General features: G+C 45.7%; 1 protein-coding gene across 5 annotated transcripts in view; it reads right to left on the minus strand.

The window, feature by feature from the left end:
- The window catches only part of DUS4L (dihydrouridine synthase 4 like), a 40,124-nt gene that overhangs the window by 20,677 nt on the left and 716 nt on the right, over positions 1–18,731 (minus strand). Inside the window, exons 1-7 of one of the 5 annotated variants that reach the window (XM_053406186.1) lie at positions 17,481–17,702; positions 15,308–15,438; positions 9,196–9,317; positions 7,751–7,868; positions 5,601–5,723; positions 4,997–5,236; positions 1,317–1,424 (exon numbers count right to left, since the gene is read on the minus strand). In XM_053406186.1, the coding sequence (XP_053262161.1) occupies positions 1,317–1,424; positions 4,997–5,236; positions 5,601–5,723; positions 7,751–7,868; positions 9,196–9,317; positions 15,308–15,438; positions 17,481–17,510 (872 nt within the window). In that variant the 5' untranslated portion in view covers positions 17,511–17,702. The other 4 variants (XM_053406185.1, XM_053406183.1, XM_053406182.1 and 1 more) reach the window with 4 other exon arrangements.

An 18,731-nucleotide genomic window follows, 5' to 3' on the forward strand; every position in this document is an offset into this window, starting at 1 on the left:
TACTAATGTTGATGATGTAACTTACTTAGGGAATCTAAGATGATTATAGTGTTTGGTCGGCTGGCAACTTGTCAAGGAGAGTTAAGAAAGTTCCGCCTGTGCTAAGAATTTGCGGCAGCCCAAAGTTGTGTGTCTTTCTTTCCCAATTTGATCCTTTTACACGGTTTTGTACATTTTGTGGTATTTTATGCATTGTGATTTGCTGTTATTTTTATTGATTATAGATTGGTAATTCTTTATTGTGGTTGATAACTGTGAACTGTTTAATTATTATTTATTTGTGTTTAATTTTACTGTTTACTATTAGATTCTGATGTATTGCTGAATGTTGCTTTGTTTGATATAAGTTGTTTATTTTAAAGTTATTGTGACTTTTATATTGGATCAGATTGTTACTATTAATGTTTGATGCTTTATTACATTTTTATGTGTTGTAAGCTGCCCAGAGCGGCTGGGGCAACCCAGCCAGATGGGCGAGGTATTTAAAAAATAATGTTATTATGTTACTATTATATAGGTTCTCTTCAGAAAATATATACAAGCAAACAGCAAGGTATTTGTATTCTAATTATTGTGATACAAAGAAGAACACTGCTACCATGACCAAAGATTCTAATACGTCACTAATGGCAATGGACCACTATCAATTACTGTTGTCAATGCAACATTAATTCTGATCAAGGACCACACTTCTAAGAAGCTTCTCTGAGCATCATCAGCAAAACAATGGTGTTACCATTACTACCATGTGACAGATGGAGTTGTAAATCTTAAAAATTTTCAATGCCTACTATATGCTTTTGTTAAGATTATTGTGGGGGCTGCATCAGACTTTAAAGAGGTAGAATAAAAAAATAAACAAATAAGCAAAAAACCACACACCAAAAAAAATAGGGGGGGGGATTTAACAAAGGTAATACATACAAACAATAAATAAGAGTTTTTAAAGTTGCCATTTTGATTGTCTTATCACCAGCAGGCATTCATCTCACTGGAAGTAATTCAGCTTATTTTATTTATTGCTTTGGGGAGATTCAGCACAGCTATTTTGTCTGTTACACAAAGCTGAAAGAGGGGGCCCAACCTGTGAATACATATTGGCCCCTGGAGCAAACAACATAAGTATCAAGTCAGCTTTTTAAACGCTCTTATAAATACCGAAGAATGGAACCTGTGGGCTTATGGCACAAAATAATTTGCAAAAGGCAGTCCTAAACCCTGCTGCCAATGTTGCAATCCGATCTGTACTTTCTCTTTCCATTTCCACTTATTTTCTGATGAAGCGGCGGTCATTTCCCCTGCGGCAATATCCTTACCTCAGAGGAGAAATAATCGGGAGGCAGAGCAAGAGTAATATTGCTATTTCGGCATAGAGAAAGGCTGCAACAGCTGTCCACTGAAAAGTCATCTTATCTGTGAGGGATCTGCAGAGATGGAAAAGCCCCGGTTAGAGATCACCATGGTTTCAAAACAGACAAGGCAGGCTGAAAGAGCTTCTGATTAATGTGACCCCCCCAACACAAACAAGGGCTTCCAGCGTGACAGTTCAACACTGGGCAAAATAAAATAATAATAATAATAATAATAATAATAATAATAATAATAATAATAATAAATAAAATAATAAAATAAAATAAAATAGGGACCCGGCCCCCTCTCCCCAAAGAGAGCGATCTATGGGATATGGGGAAGCCCTGCAGTCCGCGTTCAAACGACCCCATTGCCGCCCCCGAGTTTGTCGGCCGGAGTACAAGGGATGAACCCGATTCTGTCACGCCGTAACTGCCACAGATACGTGTCGGGAAGAGATTTCGTTCTCCTCACACGCACCCCGGGGTACAACACGCCCCTTCCCCACCCCGGGGTACACAATACTAATGGCCCTTTCACGCTTCAAAGTTCCCCTCAGCGACCAATTCTGAGGGGAAGCCTCTGCAGCCCTTGTGGGGACGGGGGGGAAAGACCGACCCCGGGTTAACTTTCCTCTCTTTTACCCCGCTTTCCAAAGAGGCGCTGCTGCTGCTGCTGCGGCCTTTTCCCTCCTGCCTTCATCACCCGAAGGGAGAGAGGCGTCCTCCGGGGTCCTGCGGCCTCGACCCGCAGCTCCGCGAGCTTTTTCAGGGCCGCCACACGCGAGTCGTCGACGGCGGCGGAAGCTGCGGTGCGAAGGGAGGGGAAAGGGAGCCGCGGCTGCAGGAGGCCGGGCGGGCCGAGCGGCGGAGCCCCAACAGGCGGCTGGGGAGAAGGCGGGGAGCGCGGGCCGGGCGGCGAATGGGAGGCCTCGCCGACGCTCGAAGCCCCGGCGGCGCTTTCGCTCGAGAGGAGGCCCGAAGCCGGCGGGGAAGGCGGGCTGTGTGTGAGGGGACCGAGGCGGACCCCGCTCGGTGTGGCGTGTGGGGAACACGGCTTCCCGCTCCGTGGGGAAAAGCGAGCGGGCCTCCCTTGTCAGGAGAAAAGCAACAGGCCCAGAGAGATGGCAGAAGCCCCCTCTCTTCCTCCCTGGCCTGCTAGTTTTCTTCGTGCAAGGGAGGCACAGTTTAAAACAGGCACCCCCAAACTCGGCCCTCCAGATGTTTTGGGACTACAACTCCCATCACCCCTAGCTAACAGGACCAGTGGTCAGGGATGATGGGAGTTGAATAATTAATTTTTATTCAAATTTCCAATAACCATTCCAATTACAATTTAACATCCAATTTAACTTATACATCTTGTAGACTTCCATCAGCCTATCTGACAATTTCCATATTTATCACAACTTTTCACATTCCTTAAATTTATGTTGCACTTTAACAATCCTTATTTTATCTTTTCCTTTAAGCGACATTCCTATCTATTCTTTTCACAGAGCTTCCTGAAATCCAACAAGCGGGATGATGGGAGTTGTAGTCTCAAATGTTGGGCTCAGGGCGGCTAACAAGCAATAATAAAAATAAATAGATGGCTAGCATACACTCCCAACATTTCTCCGGTGAAAATAGGGGTGTCCTATTCAATAATAATAATGGTTTTATTATTGGTAATAATAAACTGGCTATCAGGTCTCAAGTACACCCTATTGAAACGAATGTCGACATGAAGTGATATTGCATGGACCTTAATAATTTCAGGCACGGCTGTGTCCTATGTGACATTTGTACAGCTTTATTATTAAGAACATGTTAAAACATTGTAAATACATTCATCTGAGGGACTCCGGTAAGAACAATTCAGAGACAAAAACATTTTTCATATAGAAAATAAAATATTCTGAGTTTAACGTCCCATTGTAGAACAATGAAATCGAAGTCTTTATATTTTAAAGTTAGTGCACACCGTAGTTATTTCTAAGGTAGTCTAAAACAGCCGATGTACTTGATAAAACATTGAAAACTTTCTTTTCTTGCTTTGAAGTAATCCTTTCCAGCATGTACATTAAATGGTGGTGAAAGCATGCAAAAGGAGTTCCATGTTCAAGAGCAATATCGACCCAGTCTTGCAGGCACCGCAGAGGCGTTTCTTCATATCCTGCAAACATGGCAGGATTGGCTAAAAGCCCCCTAGCAACCATGATACCTAGCAGGGAAAGGAATACAAACAATAAAATAAAACTGCACATGATTTCTCTTATTTGTTTTAAGGCCTTGTGTTGGACACATTACCATGGGAGTTTAGTTAAATCAGATACCCTTAGAAGTTGCAAATCTAATAATATGACAGTGGCATTTTTGTCAGCAGGGCTTAACCAAAGGCTTTGGTTATACATCTAAATGGGAGGGAGGGAGAGAAAGAAAAGAAAGAAAGAAAGAAAGAACAAAGGAAAGATGGAACAGACTGGAAATGGGAAGAGAGAATGTAATTTGGGAGATGAAGTAGTAAAAAGGACTGCCTCTTCGGATATTACAACTGCACTCCCTTTGAACACTTACCTGTGAGCAATTTCTATTGAAAACAGTGGGAGTTACTTCTAAGTAAACATGCATAAGACTGTATTGCAACACAGTGGAAATTTTTGTAAGGCACTTTGAGTCTCCAGCATGTACTAACTCTGTACAGTGCCAAATTAAGTCCTAGGTCATCTAAATATATTTCAGCCCCACATCGGTCCAATTTAGAAATACTGCGAACACAGATTTTTTTTGCTTTCAATTACAACCGCACTTATTAACATACTTATAACTCTGACCTAAAGTTAATTTTGACCTCAGTTCTTTCGCAGTGAAAAATAAAGTGATAATCTCTGTTGCAAGATCACTTTCCCGCATGGCTGCCAGATAACCTTTCCATCTGCTACAGTTGATATATGCATATTTTATGTTTAGTCACTCTGTTCTAGTTCACAGATTTACTTTTTGACCTCCCTGTATGCTACACTTTTTTGTATTTGCACATTTACTTAGAATCATAGAGTTGGAATAGACCACAAGGGCCATCGAGTCCAACCCCCTGCCACGCAGGAAACACCATCAGAGCACTCCTGACATATGGTTGTCAAGCCTCTGCTTAAAGACCTCCAAAGAAGGAGACTCCACCACACTCCTTGGCAGCAAATTCCACTATCGAACAGCTCTTACTGTCAGGAAGTTCTTCCTAATGTTTAGGTGGAATCTTCTTTCTTGTAGTTTGGATCCATTGCTCCATGTCCGCTTCTCTGGAGCAGCAGAAAACACTTGTCTTACAGTGAAATCTTATGCATGTTTACTCCCAAGTAACTGCTCCCAAGTTCAATGGCGTTTACTCCTCAGTAACTCTGCTCAGAATTGTAGTTTAACAGTGCCATCCTACACCTGTTTACTTGCAAGTAAATTCCGCAGTTTTCAATGGGACTTCCTCCCAGGTAAGTGGGCGTAGGACTGTAGCTTTAGAAACATTGCTTAATAGATACTAAGTGAACCAATCCATTAAAACTACCTTCCATCATAACTCATTTCTTGCAAACAATTCAAGTTTAATGCAAGTGATAAAATGTACACATATATTTCCCATTTATTGAGAGGGCAGAGCCCAAATGAGCCACAAGTTGTTCTTACCATCTGTTCCTGTTTTTTGATGAACGTCCTTCACATCTTTTAAAGATTTAATGTCACCATTAGCTATAACCGGTATAGACATACTTTGTTTAATTATTTTAATTGCATCATAGTGTACTGGCTGGTGTCTTTCTTCTACATTTCTCCCATGGACTGTAATCCAGGATACTCCGGCTGCTTCCGCTTTTTGACACAGGTCTACAGTTCTCTTTAGGTCATCATGAATCCTAGCATTACAAGTAACAAAAACATCAAAATTCAGCATGTATTATCTGAATGGCATGAAAAAATGGCACAGAGTTAAGAACCAAGGAAAAAATGGGGAATGTTCAAAAATTTAAGAATTATATTTCAACTCATTAATTAAATGTTGTTAACCTATTTTAGTTGTTATTGTTTGGTTTTAGAGTGCCTTGAGACTTATGTGAAAGGTAATTAATAAATTAATGAAATAACCCCCCCCCCTTTTCATTTTATCCTCACAAAAGTCCTGTAAGGCAGGTTTGGCTGAGTGACAAGTAATGAACGTCCTCTACACTTGGTTAATTACACCTTTAGTGTATTTTTTATGTAGGTAGTATCAAAACTTACCTTATCTTAATAGATACTGAAAACATGGGGTTTTCCACTTGATTTCTTACCAGCCTCACCATCTCTTGCACCAGTTCTGGTTTGTTTATTAAGCAAGCACCAAAACCTTCTGCCATAGCCCACCTTGAATTGAAATAACAAAATAATGTTTGCGTATTAGAATAGATGGCTTAATTTTTCCCTTTTATCATTCTTGTAAGGAAGCAAAATAATGACATGAGGGTTTCAGGAAATTCAGACTAATTTTCTGACAAGTTTCCTTTATTATAGAAGGATTAAACTGGGGCTGCCATACGTCTGGATACTCTTGGACATTACTGGGATTTCAGAGGCAGAATTGACGTCCGGGGGAATTTCCAAAAGGCAGTGCTTTGTCCTGGATCTTAGACAAGTCAATTGAAAAATTGTTGTTTTTTGGTGCTTTTGTAAAAGAAAGCTCAACAACTTTGTGGTTCGTTTAACAAATTTTGGGTTTCCCTTAAAAAAGCTCAGCGATTTTGGAGGTTTCCTAAAACAAGCTCAACAATTTTTATTATTTCTTGGAGCTCAACAATTCTGAGGTCCTCCTAAAAAAACCTCAAAGCTCAACACCTTTTCACTTGTCCTGGTTTTTACTTTTTGAAATATGGCAACACTAGTTTAAACCCTATATTAATACAAAGCACTCGCCATATTCTGTATATTTAGTAAGATATCTTTTGAGATTCTGATGCAACCAAACCTTGAAGGCTGGAGGAGTTGAACAGAGACAGAGAAAGACCTGAAGATTCCAGCATTGCCTGAAAAACATTATCTACACACCAGGTCCAGCTATAAATGGGCTGCTTATCTACCCACCGAGAAATACAAGTTTCTCAGAGGTCAAATCTACCCAGACCTCATGTCAGTCAGTAGAGCTTCAGAAATGGTCTCTAACACTAGTTACCATGCTATGTTTATTTATCGGAAGTATTTGACTTTGCCTTCTCTGGGAAAAAATCCAGTCTGCAAACACCCATGGAAAGCAGGCAGGATTCTGCACATATTCAGTAGTTATATCTAACAGTGTTGCTTGGCTTACAGTAAGGCTTCTGTTACAGGATGGGCAGCAAAGCTATCTCCAGTGATTCCCCTTTACAGCTTCACCTATCAGCTCAGAAGTGACCTTCAACCATCTGGAGCAGATTTAGGGGTTAGGGATATTATGGGGGGGAATCACCAAAAATTGCTTCCCTACCTGCTTTGCTGGTAGGGAACCTTACTGTCAAGCTGAGTGGCATGTTGGATACAACCTCATAAGTTTATAAAAGGTAAAGGGACCCCTGACCATTAGGTCCAGTCGTGGCCGACTCTAGGGTTGCGGTGCTCATCTCACTTTATTGGCCGAGGGAGCCGGCGTACAACTTCCGGATCATATGACCAGCATGACTAAGCCGCTTCTGGCGAACCAGAGCAGTGCACGGAAACGCCGTTTACCTTCCCGCTGGAAGGTAATTTCCCTATTTATCTACTTGCACTCTGACGTGCTTTCGAACTGCTAGGTTGGCAGGAGCAGGGACCAAGCAACGGGAGCTCACCCCGTCGCGGGGATTCGAACCGCCGACCTTCTGATCGGCAAGCCCTAGGCTCTGTGGTTTAACCCACAGCGCCACCCACGTCCCCTCATAAGTTTATAGTTAGACTCTATTTAATGGTTGGTTTCAGTCAAACATTGACACAGAAATGCTCTTCCTGAAGTTAAATCATTATCAGCCAATTACGTTAATTGTGAATTCATAAGAAGTTATATAATTTGAAGACAGATTATTCAGAGGCTTGCCTGCACCTATGCAAACCTGTTGGCCACAGAGACCCTGCTTGTAGGTGCACAATTAAGATCTATTAGGCTGGCAGGTCTGTTCAGTGGTAGCTCTATTTTTGCAGCTCTACTGCTTTAAACTGTACCTTTATTGTTCAAATCTGCATTTTAATCCATTTTATGCAAATGATGCTAGGCTGTATATTGTTTTTGGACTGCTCTTTTAACATTTTGTAATAGCAATGAGATGTTTTTTCTTGTGTTTTATACTTTAATTGTTTACGTCCAGAAATGCAGGATATAAATACTTGAAATAAAAAAAAGTTACAATGTGCACTTTACTTATTGCTCACTGAGTTTCTTAAAATTTTACCTCTGTGGACAGCCACAATTTACATCTACGCCATCGGCAAAAGGACTGATGATACAAGCAGCATCGGCTAGAACATGTGCATCTTTAGCGGCAAACTGAACAATCAGAGGGCGATCACCTGATAAAATGACATTTCATAATCATGAAAAAATACACCATGTATACGCAAACAATGTATTGGGTCTGATTCTAAGATTCAAGGGTTAATTTAAGGATATTCATGGGAGGAAAACTTTTCTCACACACCCCAGCTCTGCCAGCCACCAAAAGGTCAGAGACGGTCTTGAACAATATGGGATGGGGATCTGCTGAGAGAGGGAGAAATCACTCAAAAGTGGGCAGGGTTCGGGTAAAAATTGGGCAATTCGTCCCTTCTGCAGGAATGGGGCCCACCCCCCAAATGCTACATTGGTCAGGACGACCCTCTGGGAACGTGTTCAGGGGGTGCAGGTGGCTGTAAGAGGGGGAGAAAATGGAAAACTTTCCTTCCACAAATTTATTTCAATTATCTTAGGATGTAAATCATGAAGTCTTGATAACGTTTCAAAATAGGATGCTGCAGATGGATGGCTGAGGGTGCAAGACGGAGGCTTGCTTAACGTCGCTTACTGATTTTGTGCGAGATTCGATTCAGGAATGGCCGGATTTCAGGCACAGTCTCTTAGGCTACCACCCTATGCACCAGGTGTGGAGAACCTCTGGCCGTCCAGATGTTGTTGAACTACAGCTCTCATCCGCCCCCACAAGGATGGCCAATGGCCAGGAATGGTAGGAGTTGTACATCTGGAGAGCCAAAGGTTCCCTGCACATTTCCCTGGGAATAAGTCCCAACTCATTTAATGAGACTTACTTCTGAGTAGACATGCATAGGACTGTACTGTTAGCTGTTATACTACATCAATACATAGACCCTGCAGGTAAATAATAAATTGAATAATAATAATGTTGCTAATAATAATAAATAAGTGAAGAAAGTGGGGAGGGGGAAGCTGGGGACATTATCCACAAAAGTTCCCTGCTATGCCAGAACAACCATCTATAATTCCATGTCCTTACTCAAGCAGTCAAGCCTCACAAAAATGCAGACATATGTAGGGTACAGAGAGGAACAGCATGCCATGGGCTGGAGCACCATGTGTGTGGTAGTAAAATGTGTTTTATCAATTATTGCACGGCAGCTAGAATTTGTGATCTCCAAAACATAGTTATGTCTGGAGTTTGACGGAACTAAGGTGGGAATCCAGCTGTTCTGGTGATGCTGCAATCCTATGCATGTTTACTCAGAACTATAAGTCTTAGTACTCATTGTATACAGGACTTTAGCTTAAATAAAAGTAATTTCGTAGGACTTTATACAAACCCTTAGCGAAAGGAGGATCAAAAAAGGGCCCAAAGTGGCCCTTGCATTTTATCTAATGAAATCTGAAGAAATGCAAACACAATACCTTGGTTTGTAGTAAATTCACTGTGTCTAGCTTTTACAGATCTGACAAAATCGGCTGCAACAATCATTGGAGTGTAGCATAAATCACAGTCGTATTTCCGGACTAACGTTCTGAAAGGCAATCTGAAAAACACGGAAAGATCTGAGAAACAAATAGTACTAATTTTAACGAAAACACTTTTTGGGTAAACAAAATGTATGTCATTTTGGTGTTTTGTTCTGAACAACACTACAGTGGTACCTCGCAAGACGAATGCCTTGCAAGACGGAAAACTTGCAAGAAGAAAGAGTTTTCCGTTTTTCGAGGTGCTTCGCCAGACGAATTTCCCTATGGGCTTGCTTCACAAGAAGAAAGCCCATAGGGAAATCTCCGGGGACCTCTTTTAAAATGCTGGCGGTCGGGAGCAAAGACTTTCGCCCCCCGCCGGCCTTCAGAAGAGGTCCTGGACCTCTTCTGAAGGCCGGCGGGGGGCAAAAGTCTTTGCTCCCCCCCCGCCTGCCTTCCCGGGACAGCGGAGACTTCTCTGCTGTCCCGGGGCGATCTTAAAATGCTGGCGGGCGGCAGCGAAGCCTTCGCTGCTGACCCCCAGCATTTTAAAAGCCCCTGGGACAGCGGAGACTTCGCTGCTGCCCGCCAGCATTTTAAAATCACCCCGGGACAGCGGAGAAGTCTTTGCTGTCCTGGGGGCTTTTAAAATGCTGGGGGTCGGCAGCGAAGGCTTCGCTGCCGCCCGCCAGCATTTTAAAATCGCCCCGGGGCAGCGGAGAAGTCTCCACTGTCCCGGGGGCTTTTAAAATGCTGGCGGTTGGCAGCAAAGCCCTCCTGTCCCCGGAGCTTGCGGGGCGGGAGGTGGGGAGAAGGGCTTTTCTTCTGAAGGCTGGCGTTGGGAAGAAAAGCCCTTGTCCCCCCCCCCAGCCTTCAGAAGAGGTCGGGGGACAGACTGTCCCCGGACCTGGTCTGAAGGCGGTTTCCATAGGAACGCATTGATTGATTTTCAATGCATTCCTATGGGAAACGGTGCTTCGCAAGACAAAAAACTCGCAAGAAGAAAAAACTCGCGGAACGAATTAATTTCGACTTGCGAGGTACCACTGTATACGAGAATCACTTCTCGTATAAAGAGAATGAATTTTTAAAATGGCTTTCAAATGCTCTTCTTCCATAAGTGGCCAAAGGGGGGGGGGGAGCTAAGATAATGCCATTCTCAAACCATGTATTTGTTGAGGGGGCTCAGAACTTACAGGGTTAAGAGTTCTGAGTGATGACGCCTCACATTCTGAGGGCGGGCAGAGAACACGGAAGGGGCGTGGATTTCTCTGTGTGTTTTTCAGTCTGCGTGTTATGCTCCATGGAGAAAGGAGCAACATGAGTTGCGTCTCACCGGGAAGATTTACGATGTGTTGATTTGTACAGCAATAAAGACTTTAAGATAAGGACACTGCTGCGTGTCAGCCTGAGTTATTGCTACCACACGACAGAACGTTCAAGCTTCTACTTCCGCTGTGTTTTATGCTCTGCTGAGTCAAAGGTCCCGGGGGGAAGACCAGAGCTGCGCAGAGGGAAGTGTGCCGGACCCCCCCGGTCGATCTTGACCCCGAATAGGTTATGGAGATCAGCAATAAAGATAAGCAACGTTCGTGCGTGTGAGGAGGCCAGCTGATGAGACGCTGGGAATGAGAGACTGCAGGCAAAGAGGCCAGCAGCCAAAGGCCAGCTAAGGAGTAGCTGGAGCCAGCCGGGAGGAGCCCGCTGGGAAGGATCTGCCGGACCGGGAGGTACCTGTAAGTAAGCTGGGCCCCCGGGGAGAGATGGCAGACAGCCATGAATCGCGTGCAGTCCCTTTTGAAGAGGCAGACGGGAAGGAGCCCTGGGTCGGTCGGCAGGCACTGATGAGAGTGGGAGCCACACCAGAGGGGGCTAGACGCCAGCCTGAGGGACGCCCAGCAGGGGCCAAGAGCTGCACAGAAGCTGGGGGACGCCCTGGAAGTCCAAAGTGGGCTGGAGCCGTGTCTAAAAGCTGCTGCGATGCTTTGACACGCCAGAGAGACAGGCAGCTGCGTGCTGGAAAGCTGCTGGAAGCTGGGAAGAGGAAAGCAGAGGCAAGCTGTTCCTCTGGAGGCTGTGCATCCAAGTTTGGGGATGCAGGCCAGGAAGGCCAGTCCAAGAGTCTTGAGAGTGCCCAGGCTGTTTGGCAGGAGCTGAGAGGGGTTTGCAGAGAAACCACAGCAGAAGCCAAAGGCCATTTTCCCAACGGCAGAAAAGCCTCAAGGAGGATTGCTGCTGGAGAGGTTGGGAGGGCAGAGAAGACCAAAGGCACTAGGCGATGTTTTGTTTGTGCCTCGGCTGGACACCTGCGTCGCAATTGCCCACAGAGAGCGAGAGAGCCAAGGCAGGATGCGCCCAAGGTCGTTTCCCATGGGAACCAGCCCGGGAGAAGAGGCCAGCGTGGAAAGTCCCAGGGTCGGCCGGAAGGGGAGGAGAGCGTTTTTAAACTGTCTGCGGCGATGGCGGTTTTGGACAACACCACCTGCAGCGAGAGCTCCAAGGTCAGGAGGAGCAGGAAGTCAGTTGCTAAGGCAACAAAGAAGGACAACTCCGGTGGGGGGAGGGTCCTACGTTGGGTTGTTGACTCAGCTGCGAATGCCCATTTGGTAACAGCGCCACCTGATGGACAAATGTGGAACTGCAAAGCTGTTTCAACTGAGAAAACTGTTAGATTTGCTACAGGTGCACAGGGCCGTGTAACCCATATTTCTAACTTGTTTGTCTCTTTTTTACAGGCTGAATTGAAGGTTTATGTTCTCCCTGAGATAAAGCATTGCTTGCTGTCTGTACCTTCTCTTTTACAGGAGGGATATTCTGTGAGTTTCGAAAAAGGTGTTTGTACAATTTCCAGAGGTGGAGAGCAACTGGTACGTGTTGGAAAAAATCAGAACAACCTCTTTGTTCTGGAATCACCTCTCGAGGGTGAGGGGAAAGCCACTGACCACACTCATGTGTCGTGTGCTTGCGTGTGGCACAAGAGGATGTCACATGGGTCCTGTGAGGACGTCCAGATGTTATCAGAGTGCACCAAAGGTTGCAAGGTAAAAGAATGTGGTAAACCTTTGAAGTGCAAGGCTTGCAGGAAAGCCAGAAACAAGGGATTTAGCCATCCCAGGGTGGAGAGGGTCACCACAAAGCCTTTTGAGCTTGTGCATGCAGACCTTTTAAGTATGCCACAGCCAAGTCTGGGCAAGGCCAAGTGGCTGATGGTGCTGACCGATGATTTTACAAGGAACGCATGGGCGTTCACGCTGAGAACGAAGGAGGAAGCAGCGCAACTGATCAAAGATTGGGTTGCAGAGGTGGAACAGAGGTTCTCCACCAAGGTGCAAGGTTTCCAGTTTGACCGTGGTTCTGAGGTCACTGGGTCTGCTCTAAAGGGTTTCTTTCGCCAGAGGGGGATACGTCACAAGGTGACTTCTCCTCAGGAGAGTGGCGTGGCAGAGCTGAGGAGTAAAGCCCTGGTTCGAGCATCCGAAATCCTACTGGATGACTCTGGTTTGCCTCACAGTTTTTGGGGGGAGGCGGTAAAAACGGCCAATTTCACGATGAACAGGTGCTACAATTCAGTGGTAGGTGACACCCCGTATTTCCTGCTTCATCGACAGAAGCCGCTTGTGCATTTCTTTCGCACTTTTGGTTGCAGGGCCATGGTGCCTGTACCAAAGTGGTTGCAGCAAGAAGGTGGTCCAAAGTACCAGGAAATGATCTTCTGTGGGTACGAACCCGCGACCAAGGGGTGGAGATTCGCATACCCAGAAGGTGATCAGACCAAGCTTCTGGTCAGTAAACAGGCTGAGTTCTTTGAGCAGGATGGCTGGGCTAGGCGCAAAGTGCGCTCTGACGTTCACTCAGATTGTCTGTCCGACTCTGAGGAGGAAAGAGAGCCAGAGCCTGAACCTGCTGGTGGAGACCAGGTCCCTGAACAGAGTAGGGTGTCTCCACAGGTTGTTAAGGGAGTGTCCAAGAGTGAGCCCTCATCTCCTGTGCGCATAATGGAGAAAGCTCACAGACGTGTCAAGTCAGAGGGGGAGTCTTCTGATGAGGAAGACGCACATGCTGGCCCCAGTGGGTCAGGAGAAGAACCCCAGTTTGTGCCCAGGCGGTCTTCAAGGGCTACAAAGGGAATTCCACCTGAGAGGTTTCAGGTCACAAATGCGTGGGTTGGTTTCGCACAGTGCGAACCTGAGATTTGTGAGGTTCAACAGGTGCCTAACAACGATGCCAGGAAGGGGCGGAAGGCAATGGGGAAGGTGTTGAACACTCAGAAGTCCTCTCAGAACGTGATTCGAGAGGGGGTGTTGAGGGGGCTCAGAACTTACAGGGTTAAGAGTTCTGAGTGATGACGCCTCACATTCTGAGGGCGGGCAGAGAACACGGAAGGGGCGTGGATTTCTCTGTGTGTTTTTCAGTCTGCGTGTTATGCTCCATGGAGAAAGGAGCAACATGAGTTGCGTCTCACCGGGAAGATTTACGATGTGTTGATTTGTACAGCAATAAAGACTTTAAGATAAGGACACTGCTGCGTGTCAGCCTGAGTTATTGCTACCACACGACAGAACGTTCAAGCTTCTACTTCCGCTGTGTTTTATGCTCTGCTGAGTCAAAGGTCCCGGGGGGAAGACCAGAGCTGCGCAGAGGGAAGTGTGCCGGACCCCCCCGGTCGATCTTGACCCCGAATAGTATTGTGGAGTTAGCAGTTGTGTTTATATGTTCAAATGATTCAACAGGCTGAGGCACATTATGTTTCATTGTGTGACAACTGGAACATTTATTTTATGCGATATCTCAAAAATATAAAAATTTCATTAGGCTATTCCTGGGCAAGTGTTCTGAGTACCTTCCAGCCCAGCCAGCTGAACTGATAGCACAAAAGGATCTAAGAGCTAGGCACCCATCCATCATGCCTGGACTCAGCTCCAGCCAAAAACTATACAGTGGTACCTCGGGTTAAGAACTTAATTCGTTCCAGAGGTCTGTTCTTAACCTGAAACTGTTTTTAACCTGAGGTACCACTTTAGCTAATGGGGGCTGCCGCCACGTGATCTCCATTCTCATATTGACGTAAAGTTCTCAACCTGAGGTACTACTTCCGGGTTAGCGGAGTCTGTAACCCGAGGTGTCTGTAACCCAAGGTACCACTGTAGTCCCTCCAGGTTAGCAACTGTCATAACAGAAGCTGCACAGTCACACCTTGGTTCTCGAACTTAATCCATTCTGAGAGTCCGTTTGACTCCCAAAACAGTTCAAAAACAAGGCACGGCTTCTGATTGGCTGCAGGAGCATTGGCTTCCGAAAAGCATTTGCAAACCGGAACACTTACTTCCGGGTTTGCGACATTTGGGAGCCGATTTGTTTGGGAGCCAAGCCGTTCGAGTACCAAGGTACTTCTAAGAAAGGGAGGCAACTATTTGACATCATGCTGGTAACCAAGTTCAGCTGTCTTTCCTGCATTAGCTGCTGCCATATTGAAGGAAAGAGAGATTAGATGGGTTTCATCAGTGCAGCACAGTTCTGATTAAAAAGTACATTCCTACCAAACTGTCAAAATTGGAAATATCCTGCAGGCAACTGCAAAATACTTAACACATATTTCTTTGTCGATAAAGTTCTAGAGGAGACTGTGAATCGGCCTCCATGTGTACAGAAGCCTCCAGCAATGTTTAGAAATTATCAATTTTGACAGTTGCTTCAGCCACTCTAGCAACCCATTGCTGCTGCTGTCACTGCTCACCTACTTGAATTAGTTGCTGTAGTCTGTAGCATTCACATCAAAGTAGACCCATTGGCTCAAAGCCTTGATTAAAATGTGATTAACAAACAGAACGAAGTACTCACAGCTAAGTGAAAGCTAAAGCTCCTCTGCTGGCTAGCAAGACAACTCTTATACCTCAATAACTGTTGCTATATTCCATTGCTGTACTGTGTACTTTGGGACTACGGACTGCAATAAAGTTACGTGTGTACTCACAGCTAAGCTAATTTAAGTACAATTTTCTTGGACAGAATTGTTTATTACAGCCCACGAAAATATGTGAATAGGAAGCAATTTGAAAATGGCACTTACTTTGAATATCTAACCATAGGAGCACATATTTTCACAATAGTCTCAGAGTGAAACAAATCAACTGGATTTCTTAGTGGACATTGAAGGATTTCTCTGGACTGACTACTCACATAAAAGTTATCGGGCCACATCTGCAAAACAAAAAACATGAGACAACTGAGAAAAAAGCAAACTCTTTTAATCTTACTAAGCTTGCAACATTACCCTATTAATTGCAAACAATTGTTGTTTTTTTAAATCCCCTTTGATCAATAGCTTCAGTAACTTCAAGCTCTATAAAACACTTAAAACATATTTTACAGCTTCATAGCAGTGTTAAAATAAGCCAGGCTATATTCAGAAGGGATTTTGCCCCAATGAGGCCTCACCACAAAGCTTTTTTTTCTTTTAACTATTTGCATACACATTTGAAGTTGTCCCTCACCAAAAAATACCAAAACTGGCTAACAGAACTGACAATCTGACATCCTGATTCAACAGAGTTGCATGTTTCAACGAATTGGAGTCTCAATGGCTGAAATTTCAGAGGGCCTACTACGTTGGTCAGTTTCAGCAAAAACAAAATACTTTTTAAAACTAATACTTTTTTTGCACATAAGCCTTCACATACTACAGCTCAATTCAAGCACCACACACTCTTTTTATTCTGATGAGGGGCTCCTCTCCTTGAAAGCTCATGCCAAAATAGCATTGGTTCGCAACACAGGGCCAGCCCAGGACAATTTTGGCAACTGAGGCGAACCACAAAATAGTGCCCCCTCTCCTTGCCAGAGAAGAAGCTGCGAGTGAAAATCCACTCCAGGAACAAAGGGATGGGGGATAAAAAGGGTTCCTGGGATAAATCAGTCAGTAGAGCTTGAGACTCAATCTCAGGCTTGTGAGTTTGAGTCCCACGTTCGGCAATTGGACAAAAAAGATTCCTGCATTGCAGGGGAGTTGGACAAGACGACAACGACAACGACAACAACAACACCCAACCCATTTGTCTGAGTTTCCCTTCCAACTCTATGATTCTGTAATCTACATCAGGATCTGCTGCCCCCATGGATTCTGCTGCCCGAGGTGCTTCCCCCACCTCAGGGTGGGGCCGGCCCTAAGAAGCCACAATGCCCTTGTCAACTTACTGAGGCTACTTTTAATGGTCAAGACTCTGAAATCACCACAAATTGGATGACTAGGCGCTGTGGGTTAAACCACAGAGCCTAAGGCTTGCCGATCAGAAGGTTGGCGGTTCGAATCCCCACGACGGGGTGAGCTCCCGTTGCTCGGTCCCTGCTCCTGCCAACCTAGCAGTTTGAAAGCACGTCAAAGTGCAAGTAGATAAATAGGTACCGCTCTGGCGGGAAGGTAAACGGCATTTCCGTGTGCTGCTCTGGTTCGCCAGAAGCGGCTTAGTCATGCTGGCCATATGACCCGGAAGCTGTACGCCGGCTCCCCTGGCCAATAAAGTGAGATGAACGCTGCAACCGCAGAATCGGTCACGACTGGAGCTAATGGTCAGGGGTCCCTTTACCTTTTTACAGCTTGAGACTCAATCTCAGGCTTGCGAGTTTAAGCCCCATATTGGGCAACTGGACAAAAAAGATTCCTGCATTGCAGGGGGGTTGGACAAGATAAAAACAAAACCCACAACAACAACACCCAACCCATTTGTCTGAGTTTCCCTTCCAACTCTATGATTCTGTAATCTACATCAGGATCTGCTGCCCCCATGGATTCTGCTGCCCGAGGTGCTTCCCCCACCTCAGGGTGGGGCCGGCCCTAAGAAGCCACAATGCCCTTGTCAACTTACTGAGGCTACTTTTAATGGTCAAGACTCTGAAATCACCACAAATTGGACGACTAGGCGCTGTGGGTTAAACCACAGAGCCTAAGGCTTGCCGATCAGAAGGTTGGCGGTTCGAATCCCCGCAACGGAGGGAGCTCCCGTTGCTCGGTCCCAGCTCCTGCCAACCTAGCAGTTCGAAAGCACATCAAAGTGCAAGTAGATAAATAGGTACCACTCCGGCGGGAAGGTAAACGGCGTTTCCATGCACTGCTCTGGTTCGCCAGAAGCGGCTTAGTCATGCTGGCCACATGACTGTACGCCAGCTCCCTCGGCCAATAAAGCAAGATGAGCACCGCAACCCCAGAGTCGGCCACGACGGGACCTAATGGTCAGGGGTCCCTTTACCTTTACGAGCCTTTCAATAGCCCTAACCATTCATGGGGCTGGGTGAGAATGATGGGCAAACGCTTGCTCAAAACACAGCTTCTCCCCTCCAAATAATAGAAACGACCTGAGCAGCAAAGAAAGATGATGGAAGAAGAACCAGGACGTCAGTACAGGCAAAAAAAAAAAAGCCTACGAGAGGCTCCTGTGGGGATGTGACGGCGGATTCTTCCCGCACCTCCAAGCCGTGGAAGAACACTACGGAACGCTACCTCGACCCTTCTGGCCCTTCCGCCCTTCCGTAGGGCCGGAGAGCAGCCGGTTTCAGCGGGAAGAGAAGGCGAGCGTCCTGAACGAAACTAAAGGGAGACTATAGAAACAAGAAAAGTATAGAGGGAGCAAACAACCTCGATTTCCGAATTATTATTTTTTAAGGCGCTGCTCCTTTATTATCGCGACTTTTTTTTCTCTCTCTCTCTTTTGCATTGGGAGTTACCGCGGAAAGTTAGCGATCGGGTTTAGGGCGGAGGTAGCGTTAAATATAACGAAGAAGCGAAGTAAAGTCAGGACGAAGTAGTATATACGTCTAGACTTTGGTATATCTACGGTTTAGAGCCAGTTAGAGCTTACGTGAGGCGTCTCAGCGGGGCCGGCCGTAGACTTACCAATACAGCAGAGTTACGCAAGGTCTGCGAATGCTGGGTTCCTTCGGAAGCGAGAGCAGCCCGCGTCTAAACGGGGACATCGTACGGCGGTGAGCAAGGAGGGCGTAAAAGCATTTTGTTGATAAACTGTTCGGGTTAAAAAGCAAAAAATTTTTTTGGAAATATCTGAATTCTGCACACAACAGACCGCAGGGATTATTAGGCTGGAGTTTGGAGCGAGACTGAAGGGCGGCGAGGCTGGGCTGGAAAAACCGAGCCATGCTCAACCGATCATCCTGCTCAAGAGTCGGACGGAGCTGCTACGGATGAAGCCTCCTTCGCTGAGACACAGCCACGGCAACGATGCACTGTTAACATCTGCAGGGCAATTTTGAGAAGGGCTTAAGCCGCGTTTTCCTTAAGAAGCAACGCCCACTGTCGCATTATTTTCACTTTCCAATTCATTCATTTCATTTAAATACTATATAACTACAGCAGCTTGTCCAGCGGCGCATACTTTTCAAGTTTCGTGCGCAGCACATGACCAAGGGAGCGCAAACATCCATCCTGCCTCTGTAGCAAACTTCTTGAAGGAGGCGGCCGACTGCTACCCAGTCACAGTTTGCAC

Source organism: Podarcis raffonei, chromosome 10, assembly GCF_027172205.1.
Source record: "Podarcis raffonei isolate rPodRaf1 chromosome 10, rPodRaf1.pri, whole genome shotgun sequence".
In the NCBI taxonomy this organism is placed as follows: Eukaryota; Metazoa; Chordata; class Lepidosauria; order Squamata; family Lacertidae; genus Podarcis; species Podarcis raffonei.